Here is a 12,648-nt window from a genome sequence, read left to right as displayed (position 1 = left end):
ATGAAACACGAAGGCTTTGAAAACAGCCATTTTATTGGGTGCATTACTAACCAGATCACTGAAGAAATGTGCAGATGGGGATGATCAACCCATGCAAATGGAAGCTGTCTGAAGCCATTTGATTTAGCTGAGACTGTCAGGTCAGCTGGGGGACATCAGAGACAAAACATTTTACATTCAGTCTATTCTTTTTTCTGGCATGTTTGTTGGATGGGATCTACATTTTCAACAAGGTGAGCTGTGGTGAGCATTGTTGTGCTTTAACTTGTTTCCTAGCCAGAGTAAAGATAGACTTTTTATGTTCTGATAAACTTTGTATTTAAATATTTCTTGTGCATTTTCCAGTGAATGCAATGCACTTTTGGTTTTTTGTCCTTAGAGTATACTGCTTGGCAACAAGAGGAGGCGCCATGTGGAGGGTCTCATATGAAGGAAGCTATAATATTTGAATGGACATCAGCCACCCCCCAAATAAAGCACAAAACAATTAAGTATTGAAACGTGCAAAAGACTAAGACACAGTATGTGACAGTATGTATGGACTTTTCTTGTAACACTGTACTTTCTCCTTTTCTTATTTGTTACCATGCAACACTTTCCCCCTGAGTGACTGAACGTCCACTTGCCTTTGCTGATATTTGGTCTCCATGTCTTTTCAAATCTGTCCCTTTATCTCTCTGCCCCATTTTTATACCTCACTGTGCAGCCAGCCAGCCATGAAATGGCTGTTTTCTGTTCTTAATCTGGCAAAATATTAAAAATATATATATTTTAGAATAAATTAATCTTTTTAGCAAAGTACTGTGAAATAAAACTTTATGAAATAAATATTGTGACTCTTATAGCAGGTACAATATTTAAAGGTATAAAAAAATTCTAGCTTAAATTGTATTTTTATCAGCAGGCGGATAATGTTTTGACTACTTATACTGCATTTTTTATGAAAAAAAATAATGTTTTATTTTGAATTTCAGACAAATTGTAAAGGGTGTTTTGACATTTATTGCATTTCTGTCTCTTTAACACTCATGTTGCTTTTGGTCGAAATGACCCATAAACCTCAGTTTTAAAACTGAATTTATGGGTCACTTTGACCCAAGGATAGCAGAATGGTTAAGGAACTGCAGCAAGATAAAGTAGCAAATCTGAATCACTTGTTCAGTTTATATTTTAAAAGTTGGTTTGCACTCCAAATTTCCTTCACTATTTGGCCGCTACCTAATTTATTTGTATTGTTTTTTCTAAAACACCAAAATTATGTGTGTCAACCAACTTTGCACTGAACTTGCAGCAGGAGCAGAAGGGCTATATACAGAGCTAGAGGGATCTGAAAGTAATCCCTCAGCAGAAAACATGTATATGCCAGCTTTGGTCATGTACACAAAAGTAAAGAGATGCAACCCTGATAAAGTACTAGTGACACAGAGCTTGTAACTTAGCAGGTGATAATTTGATTCCATTTATTATTTATTTGTTGCTTTTGAGTATAATACTTTAAAAGTACAAAAAATGTCAGAAAGACATGCTGGCCTCCCATGACTGAATTACACAACAGATGATGAAGCCACTAATATCCATGCAAGAGCCGTACCTTAAGAAAGTGCAATTTAGTAATAATGTGCAATATTATGTATTTTTCTACTGTTTTTACATCACAATTAAAGCATTTTCAAATGAATATGTTCCAGTTTGCTCCTATGTCTACTAAAATCAAAATGCAAAAGAGTTTCTAAGTGCAAGAAAGTGTTTTGAGATGGAAATCCCTAAAATACCCTTTTTTTTTTCATCTGAAACCATCAGGGATTTTTTGTATACCAAACCAACACCACTCTTCAAGACCCAGCTTCTGTTTACAGCTATTCACCTACAGGTGCTGGTCATAAAATTAGAATATCATGAAAAGTTGATTTATTTAAATAATTCCATCCAAAAAGTGAAACTTGTATATTATATTATATTCATTCATTACACACATACTGGTATATTTCAAATGTTTATCTCTTTTAATACTGATGTTTATAACTGACAGCTAATGAAAACCCCAAATTCATTATCTCAGAAAATTAGAGTATTGTGAAAAGGTTCAATATTGAAGACACCTGGTGCCACACTCTAATCAGCTAATTAACTCAAAATACTTGCAAAGGCCTTTAAATGGTCTCTGTCTAGTTCTGTAGGCTACACAATCATGGGGAAGACTGCTGACTTGACAGTTGTCCAAAAGACGACCATTGACACCTTGCACAAGGGTGGCAAGACACACAAGGTCATTGCTAAAGAGGCTGGCTGTTCACAGAGCTCTGTGTCCAAGCACATTAATAGAGAAGTGAAGGATAAGATGTGGTAGAAAAAAGTATACAAGCAATAGGGATAATGGCACCCTGGAGAGGATTGTGAAACAAAACCCATTCCAAAATGTGGGAGAGATTCACAAAGAGTGGACTGCAGCTGGAGTCAGTGCTTCAAGAACCATCACACACAGACATATGCAAGACAAGGGGTTCAGCTGTCACATTCCTTGTGTCAAGCCACTCTTTTAACAAGAGACATCGTCAGAAGCATCTCACCTGGGACTGGTGCTGAATGGTCCAAAGTTATGTTCTCTGATGAAATTACATTTTGCTTTTCTTTTGGAAATCAAGGTCCCAGAGTCTGGAAGAAAAGACAGGAGGCACAGAATCCATGTTGCTTGAGGTCCAGTGTCAGGTTTCCACAGTCAGTGATGGTTTGGGGGGACATGTCATCTACTGGTGTTGGTCCACTGTGTTTTCTGAGGTCCAAGGTCAACACAACTGTCTACCAGGAAGTTTTAGAGCACTTCATGCTTCCTGCTGCTGATCAACTTCATGGAGATGCAGATTTCATTTTCCAACAGGAATTGGCACCTGCACACAGTGTCAAAGCTACCAGTACCTGGTTTAAGGACCATGGTATCCCTGTTCGTAATTGGCCAGTAAACTCGCCTGACCTTAACCCCGTAGAAAATCTATGGAGTATTGTGAAGAGGAAGATGCGATACACCAGATCCAACAATTCAGAAGAGCTGAAGGCCACTATCAGAGCAACCTGAGCTCTCATAACACCTGAGCAGTGACACACACTGATCTACTCCATGCCACGCTGCATTGCTGCAGTAATCCAGGCAAAAGAACCCCCCAACTATTGAGTGCTGTACATGTTCATACTTTTCATGCTCATACTTTTCATGTTCATACTTTTCATGTTCATACTGTTCATGTTCATACTTTTCATGTTCATACTTTTCAGTTGGCCAACATTTCTAAAAATCCTTTTTTTAAAAATTGATTCTAATAATATTTTAATTTTCTGAGATACTGAATTTGGAGTTTTCATTAGTTGTCAGTTATAATCATTAACACTAAAATAAATAAACATTTGAAATGTATCAGTCTGTGTGTAATGAATGAATATAATATACAAGTTTCACATTTTGAATGGAATTTCTGAAATAAATCAACTTTTTCATGATATTCTAATTTTATGACCAGCACCTGAATATTGGACAAATAAAAAAATGCTTCTTCAAAGAAAGTAATTATTCAGTTCTGGATAAAATAAACTGGTGGATTAAATGAACATTTAATCCTTTTACACGTATAATTTTTATCCATCCATCCGTTCATTTACTACTCCTGCTTGATCCAGAACAGAGAGCTAGAGCCTGACTTAGCAGGCAACAGGCCTAAGGCAGGGTGGACCTTGAACGAGTTGTCAGTCCATCACAGAGCCACATAGACTAACAGCCATGCATGCACACACTCACACCTAGGGACATTTTCAATTTGCTAAGTAAACTAACATGCACTGTTTACTACATCCATCCATTCATCAATCCATTTTCTTTACCCAGTAAGAGACCGGGTACACACTGGATAGGTCCCAACTCATCACAGGGCCACAAAAATATCAATGGAAAAAAACAGAAAATATTCAAATTCTCTCACTCACACCTAGGAACAATTTAGAGTTACCAGTTAGCATACATGCATGTTTTTGGTCTATTAGAGGAAACCAAAGTACCTGAAGAAACCTTGAGCACACACAAGATATTGCAAAATTTATACAGAAAAGACCAGTAACTTATACAAACCCATGATCTGCAATACAACAGTATACAGTATACAATGTGCATCTTCACACACAATCTACTCTTATTTAATCCAATTAAATCTAGCTTTATTTGTAAAGCACTTTAAAACACTACGGGGACCAAAGTGCTGTATATTTAAAACAGCTAACACAAAACGAAAATACAATTAAAACATGAGTAAATTAAAATAAAAAAAATTCATTGATAATGCAGCTCAAACAATTCAAATAAATCTAATATAGTTTGTTTTGTGGCACATGTTTCACATGGACCACTGTTGGTTGTGGATCAGTCAGCTCAGTTCTCACTGTAACCATTGAATTCTGTTTAAATACAAATGTGGCGGCAATGTAAATGTAAATGACAATGTAAAAGATTATGGAAATCCACTTTGCAAATGGCCCTACTCTGATAAGCAGCTACCTCAACTCCTTTGAGAGAACTTCTGCCTGACATTACTAGCATATAATGCTCTGAGCCCTGTCTACTACATGTAAGATACTGATTGATACAAACTTCACAGAACACCTTCTCAAAGAATCCAAACTGTTCTACCAAGTAAAACTGAGCTCTGTTGCATTCCCATGTTGTCACTTATTGGCAATGTAGCACATTATATTGCTTTACAATCAAAGTATGTTCTCTTCAGTATGCTGGGTTGAAATTAGGGAGTGTATTCCAATGCAGTTTTATTGTCTCTAAATCAATATTGTTGATAAATCACAAAAATAAAGTGTCTCACTCAGGACTCAAAAGGTTCTAAAACCAAAGTCTGAAGACCAAACTAATGAAAGAAATCAGTTTGTCTAGGAGCTGGTTGCCTCAAGGACAAAAGCCATGTGACTTATCATGACCACCTGTCCCACTGCGACAGAACAGGTTCGTTTACATGACAGCGTTTGCTCCATGTGTCACATATTGCCATGGAGGGTGCATCACAGGACTGGCACCAGAGGACACTTTGTGCATATATTAGATGCTACTTACGTTGACAAAATGTCAGCATTTGACCTCCTGATAAGGTAAAGGAAACACTGCAGGTGTCAACTCATTTCCCTAAACATACTATAATGTTGGTTATTTTTGTGAAAAGAAGAAGAAATGTTATTGTGATTTAAATTGTCTGCGCCACTCTTGACAGAAGCAAATAATGCTGCTGATAAAAAGTAAATATTTATTTATATTAATTCCACTAAAATTAAAAAAGGGAATGATTCAAAAGATGAGATGCAAAAAGTGAATGTAGTGCATGCCACATTTTCAGTTTGTGCTTTAGTGAAGCAGAGATGGGCTATGACGGGGACTCAGCAGCTGCACTCTTCAAATGTGATCAGTCTTCAACAGAAAGAGGAGACACAACCTTCGTCTTTGGAGGGGTGAGGCAGTTCCAGTCCATCAAACTGAGTGATCTGATCCAACAATCATCCTATACCCTTTTCGTGACTACTGTATCTTTCTCTTTAACTCTCTTAAGGATGTTGCTTTGGCTTTTATTTGAACAATCTACTTCATTTCCAACTTTTCCCACTTCACTTTTTTTATTTTACATATATCTCACTTGATTTCACTTCCCTACTAAACTTTGTATCATATCCACATTGATGTGCAGTGAACAGTTTATGTTATTGACTGTTTTCCTACATTAAACCAGTTCAAAGGCGTCATTAAAATCACAACAGACAAAAATTCAGATAAATATAAAAGTTTATCCAATCAGTAATTCTATATAAGTTGGTATTTAAGTATTTGAAGGTCTGCCAACATGGTAATGTCTTAAAAAATGTAATTTTTTTGACTAAATCAAGCAAAAATTAATTAAATTCAGACAGTGATCTTCAGCAGTAGGGTGTGTAAAAGTTTTTACAATTGGAAAATAAAATTTGTTTTCAGTTAGCGTGCACTTTAACTGAACAAAACAATTTTAATAGGTTTATTTAGCTGAGTTAGGAAACTTTATGAATGTAACTGCTTCAAAACTTTAAATTGATTGCTTATTTCTGCTGGCACAAATCTGCCTGACAAGTGTGGTTGAGCCAATAAGAGCAAAAGTTAAGTCTAAATTGCAGTGTTTAAATGAAGATTGTTCTGTTTTAAAGTTTGTAGACCCTAACAACACCAATTGTTAGGTTCCTCTTCTACAACCTTACAGGAATAATATAAATCACTGTAACACTTCCTATAAAATAAGTTACTTGATTGCACTGTAGAGAACTTGACATTAGTCACATGTGTTAGCCCTGGGGGGAAAATACATACTTGTTTCAGTACACATTTCATAAATAAAACCACAGAACCATAGTGCATAAGCTGTTGCATTGTGTGCACAATACATAGCATGGTAAAAGTTACATTTCAGTTTCTCTCGAGGTTGTTGGTCGCTCTAAGATCAGTGCTTCTTGGGTGGTGTTACGAACGCTCTTGAGGAAGACCATAAGCTTGGACCCACCGGTCCCAGTGGTGTTGAGCGCAGAGCCCACGCCTCTGAGAGGGCAGCCCATGGATCGGGCACGGTTGCCGGGTACAATCACATACTTGGCCACAGCATTGAGGTGATAGTTCCGTAAGTCCACCAGCGCAGAGACACAGGAGTTGTAGGCCTGGCAGAGGTCAGAGCTGGAGGATGTAATGATGAAGTCGCGCAGCGACAGACCGACGGACAGAGTTTCTATCAGCTGGCGGTGGGCAGGAGGCATGTAATCTCTCATGCGTGTCAGGAAGTCTCCTAGATAGGATAAATCAATAAAGACAACAGAGAGGAGACAAAGAAAAAATGAAAATAATAGTCTCTCCAGAGTACTTCTGTGCTACAGCCATTGACTGCACAAAGAGCACAATTCATTCATGAAAACCAACTGAAGTGGTTACATGTGGAAGTAAACACAACTTTACCTGTCTCACCCTTATGTTGGATGCATAACAAGGCATCAAAGCACTGAACGGATGAACTCTGGGCTGCACTTCCACCTGATAGTAAAATTGGCTCATTGCTAACTCCTTCATACAACAGCCCCCTTGGAAGCATTGGGTTATCTCGCCACCTAAAACAGTTTCATCAAGTTAATATTTTAAAGGCAGTAGGGTATATTTTAGCAGATAAATCTGCACCAGTTTGGAAAAATCTAAATATCACGGATAATTTGAAAATATGGGACAATGGAACATACCCTGAGACGAAAATTCTCATCGTTCCGTGGAATGCGGTCGGCTCCACATGATCTGAGTAAGCAAAAAATATTGTTTGAGTTGCTTTCATAAAAGGCACAGCACGTTAACAGGTTTAATTTCTGTTGAGGCAGATATAACTTGACATTACGGTGCATGAGATGAAACGTTTCCTTCATCTTCTTCAAAGACTGCGTTACTTTGATTAGACCTTTCTGTACGCCGATAAGGTCGGAGATTTTCATGGCGTGCATCACCTCCAGGGCCCCCTGGTCAAAGTTTAAAATCAGTTAAGGTTTAAGAGGCAAAGACACAAACACTATCTGCATGGGAAGCAAACAAAAAAGGGAGAAAGGTTGATAGTTACAAACAAAGTTCATATATATATATATATAAAAGGAGGAAGAATGTACTGACTGTTATGCCTGAACTAGCCGCCATCTCCACCAACAACGACACCATAAAAAATCCCCTGCAACTCTCCTCTCCAGGGAAAGAAAATATCACATCCATGTTCCTATTTTGACACGTGGATCCAAAAGACCATATGAAACTATTCAACAAACAGCATCAGATGAGTGATGAGTCAAAGTGAAAAATGATTTCCATTGTACTTACCCAATTTCCATTTCCCTAAAACAAAAGTGAAAATGCACTGAGCGGTTGTTTTGGTCATAAAACATCAGCAACACTTTAAATATAAAGTTAAACATGGAAAATTAAAAACAGCACTCACCCTGTGGAGTCCCTCAACTTCCAGTTGGCTAAAACTGAATCTGAATAGGTCAAAATGGGCGGAAGACCAAGTCTGCGAGACACGTTCCAGAAAGGCCAGGCCAGTGCTTTGGGCAGGCTCTGTTAAATCACCATTAAAGTAAAGTTCAGTTTACAGAAAACTGCCAAAAATGATAGTGTGAGGATCCTAAATAGTTCTTTTTTAGGTTCACAAGCTATCAATATTGAAATATTTTATCGGTAAAAACTGATGTTTCCCAGAGGAGAGCTCTGACCTCAGTGACTTATCTGACTTCCCCCTCCTTTCTTACTAAATATGAGCTGTCTAATTTGAACTCTTAAATATTACATAAATAACTACATGGCTCAACTCTTTCAAAACAAATGTCTACTGACTATAAAATTGCTTTAACTTGTCTTGTTGAAGTTAAAATGCTCCTACCCCTTGCAGAACCATCGTAACATCAACTCTTTGACTACATTTACATGTTGCCTTTGATTTCACGCTGAGAGAAGCATTGCCTTTTCCATCGACTAAATTATCAAAATAAATAAAAAAGGAAAACAAGTGTTCAACTATAGCGATGAGGGTGAAATTTAGGTGAAAAAGTTTTCATACTGGGAATGAATTCAGGTTTTAGGGATGAATGTTTTACTGTTTGTCCCCACTGACCCCTGACTATGTGGCAGACATGTTTGTTTGTTTGTTATGTTAAAAAAAAATCTATTCTGGGCAAGTCCATGTTTATCAGCTATGACTGCTTAAGTCTCAGATATTTCTGAAAATATGAAATTATTAGTTTTGTTTTAACATGGCAACTTGACTTAATAATAAACATTCTGTAACTCAATACTCTACTTATACATTTATGGTCGGTATTCAAATGTAAAACCTCCAGGGCAGCAATGAATGAAACATATTCTCCATCAGTCTCTTTGTTGTTGTGGTGTTTTACCTGAGCAGGTGCATGCCGCCCCTCCTGCCACACGTACCCCATGCTGATGAACCCCAGGGCCAGGTGGGCCAGCCTGAGCTCCCGGTGACTGTTCAAATGATGGGGACTCAAAACTGGCATCTGTGTTGAGATCAGATTTTATTATAACTACAGTTTACAGAAACGGTGAGCAGCACAAAGTTGTTGTTAAAAAAAAAAAAAAAACTGTAGGCCAAGACATAAAACTTTAGACTGGACCGTTTTTCCGTTTTTGCCTCAGGAAGACTTTGTTTCCTCTTACCTTATGAACCAGGTCTCGGAGCTTCCGTGACTCTATTAAATGTGTCAGATTATTTGCCAAGTCGATCCACACTCGATAATAGTCTGGAAGGTGAGTCTAAAAGATAATAAGGATAAAATGGATTTGCTCATTGATTTTCTTGTGTATGTTTGTGTGTGCATGTGCATGAAAGAATATTTTCATGTCGATTATAATCAGTAATATGATCAGCTCGTGTTTGCCATGGTGCCTGACCTACATGTCAAACAACGATTGGTGCTATCAATCAAAAACAGAGGCAATCTAAGGAATGAGACATTAAAAATATATATAATAATACAAACATCAACCACACAAAAAGTGGGGGGATCCAACTAGGACAAACACAGAAAAGGCTTTTCATACAGCCAGAGTTTGCCTTTGACCCCAAATACACAGTTAAATGCCTGCTATTAACATGTTTGCACCATGAACGGTCTTTTTCTTTATTTATATACATTTGAACCATGTGAGACTGACTATAATTTATATCAAATAACTTAAGGGGACAACAAAATCCAAATGTCTCCCTTGTGTGTGTGTTATACTCATTTATTAGAACATTCAGCCGGTCCAGTCATGTGAAAGGTAAAAAAAAGCTCCAAGAGACAGACTTCCATCAGATCAATAACATTCTAACTTTACACAAGAACAATCCTACTTATCTGTTTCAGTCCACAGAGGCTACATGTGTTGCTGACCAAACACTTAAATTCAGGCAATAGACAAGAAAATGGTGCACAAGAGTAAAAAAATAAATAAATAAATGAATGCCTCTGCTCCTTTAAAATGGACAGTATTGGTACTCTTTGAGCATTTGAACACAATCTGCTGTATTAGAGAGGAAAAGGATGACAGTGAACTTTACCAGTGGCTCCTCAAGGATAAATCCCAGCTCTTCAGATATATCAAATGCATCAAAGTCCCTCTGCAGTGTTTCTCTGTAGTTCGTCTCCATATGCTCTGCTCTGTACTCCAGTCTGGCTTTGAAATGAAAATCTCTCTGTGAGTCTGCCTCAAAGATATCAATTGTTAAACTTGCTCTGTGCTTACTTCCACTGCCTTTGTCACTTCCCTTTTATTGCGTGTGCTCCCTACTGCAAAGAACCAATCAGGCTGCTTGTGCAGACAACTCAGGAGTTCACTGAACAAAACAGAAAGTGCCTATTTTCTGCAGTTTGCATACAACTTTTTTTATATAATATATATTTATAAATTTATATTTATATAATAATTTTTTTTTTATAAATGCATTAGGAGTACAAGAAGTTTAATGAGGCTTTTTGCTCCCTCTGCTGATATTTTTAAAACATTTTCTTCCTGAGATGTTTCACTAACAGACAAGATTTGACTCCAACAATGACTGGCAAAGTTTTAAATAAAGGAGTTACACATTGTCCAGTGGTCAGAGGTTATGTTGTGATAGACTCTACTGTCACACCCATTTTTACTTCCATATCTGTCAATTTGACCGGAGTTACAGTTTTGTGTTTGCTGAGTTTGCTGAACTATGGCAGTCATCTTAAATTGTGGTGACTCCAAAAGTGAAGCTGTTATAGATTTTCACCTAGTGATTATGTTTTGAGAGGTCGATTAGAATTTATCATGTGGGTTGTGAGATATTTTGTGAACAAACAGACACAGCTGACTTCACTAGGCAACGGCAAAGTTTGAAAAACAGATCTTAAGCGATCAGAGTATAAGCTCACTCTAAACTATCTAAAAAAGTTAAATCTGATCCTCTGGACATTCAAAAAAAAAAGAAAAAAAAAGAAACGTTTCATCTTTCATCCGAAAGACGCAATTTATTTATTTATTTATTTTTTTTTAATGTCCAGAGGGGCAGCACAGTGGCGCAACTGGTAGAGCTGCTGCCTCTCAGCGAGCAGGTCTCTGGATCAAATCCCGGTCCGGGGACCCCTCTGGGTGGAGTTTGCATGTTCACTCTGTGCATACGTGGGTTTCCTCCAGGTACTCTGGTTTTCCTCCACAGACCAAAATCATCCATGTTAGGCTGATTGGTAACTCTAAATTTTTGGGGGAGTGGTGGCGCAGAGGTTAGAGAAGGTGGGCCTGTGATCGGAAGATCGCCAGTTCACGCCCGGTACCGACAACATCAAAAATGTGGGTGGGGTAGGTGAAACACCCACACTTGCCCCCACCCTCATTCACCCCACTCTGGGCCCATGAGCAAGGCCCTTAACCCCCCATCTGCTCCCTAAACAGGTCTCTCTTGAAAATGAGTTCTTGTGGTTCAATGAGACTACCTGTATAAATAAAGGCTAAATGAAAAAAAAAAGTTTCTAGGTGTGGGTGAGAGAGTGAATGGTTGTTTGTCTCATTTGTCTCTATGTGTCCCTGTGATGGACTTGCGATTTGTCCAGGGTGTACCCCGCCCCTCGCACAGTGATTGCCGGACATGGGCACCGGCGACCCCCGTGACCTAAAATGGAAGAAGCGGGTAAAAGATGATGGATGGATGGAACGTCCAGAGGACCAGATTTAACTTTTTTAGATTTTTCTACCTGGATTATTGAGCATGCATCAGGATATTTTGAATCACTCTAAACTACTGACTCAAGTTTTAGCATAAGACATTTTTTTTGATACTTTTACAGCTGCAGTTCACTTTATACTAATTTTGTACCTCGTGTTTAACTCTCTGTTTGTTTTGAACTGTGGTTGATGTGATGAGAACCACAAATTCAAATAAATGCAAATGTTGAGTGTCAGCAGAAGAATGTAAAAAAAAAAAAAAGTACAAAACGAGATTTGTGGAGATAAGGCGGCATAAATCAAATCATATATTGTGTGTGGGTTAAATGTATGTTTACTTTGTATATTTTTAAATGGTATTGTCAAACTGTTCTTCTTCTTCTTTCGGCTGCTCCCGTCTTCAGGGATTGCCACGGCGAACTAACTCGCATGAAGACTTGGCAATTGTTTTGACGCCGGATGTCCTTCCTGATGCAACCACAGACCACCGAGCTACCACAGCCCTCTGTGTGGAGCAGAGAGCTGCCATCTAGAGCGTTCAGGGGAGCAGATGGTGGGGGTTAAGGGCCTTTTGATCACAGGCTCACCTTCTGTGCCACCACTCCTCTTATGGTCAAACTGGTATAACATCCCTTTTTAAGAACATCAGATTCACCTCATTAAAAGAAAACAAATTCCTCAAAGTTTTTTAGTATTTAATTTTTTTTCTATAAAAATCTTTAAGTTCTTGTTTAAACATTTGCTTCTTATGCTGTTAATGTATTTTTTAATGCATGTACTGTGTGCTTATATCTGGCCGTCTTCATGTATCCCCTTATAAGACTGTTTTTAAAGCTCCCTATAGACAATTCTCTTTTTCTCCCTAATAGATAAATTGTTTTTTTATACAT

The 12,648-nt window shown here is 38.0% G+C and overlaps 1 protein-coding gene across 1 annotated transcript; it reads right to left on the bottom strand.

Moving 5' to 3' along the window:
* Window positions 1–6,456: 6,456 nt before the first annotated feature.
* Window positions 6,457–10,220, bottom strand: LOC119419086 (indoleamine 2,3-dioxygenase 2-like). Its single transcript, XM_037686388.1, has 10 exons — window positions 10,131–10,220; window positions 9,245–9,340; window positions 8,965–9,084; window positions 8,010–8,128; window positions 7,892–7,906; window positions 7,691–7,790; window positions 7,425–7,542; window positions 7,276–7,327; window positions 7,001–7,149; window positions 6,457–6,833 (listed from the first exon to the last, which is right to left on the bottom strand). The coding sequence occupies exons 1-10, from the start codon at window positions 10,218–10,220 to the stop codon at window positions 6,457–6,459; spliced, it is 1,236 nt and encodes a 411-aa protein (XP_037542316.1).
* Between the last annotated feature and the right edge of the window lie 2,428 nt (window positions 10,221–12,648).

The sequence above is a fragment of the Nematolebias whitei genome, chromosome 1 (assembly GCF_014905685.2).
Source record: "Nematolebias whitei isolate Nwh7 chromosome 1, NemWhi1, whole genome shotgun sequence".
Lineage (NCBI taxonomy): Eukaryota > Metazoa > Chordata > Actinopteri > Cyprinodontiformes > Rivulidae > Nematolebias > Nematolebias whitei.
This window is presented reverse-complemented; position numbering and strand designations above follow the sequence as displayed.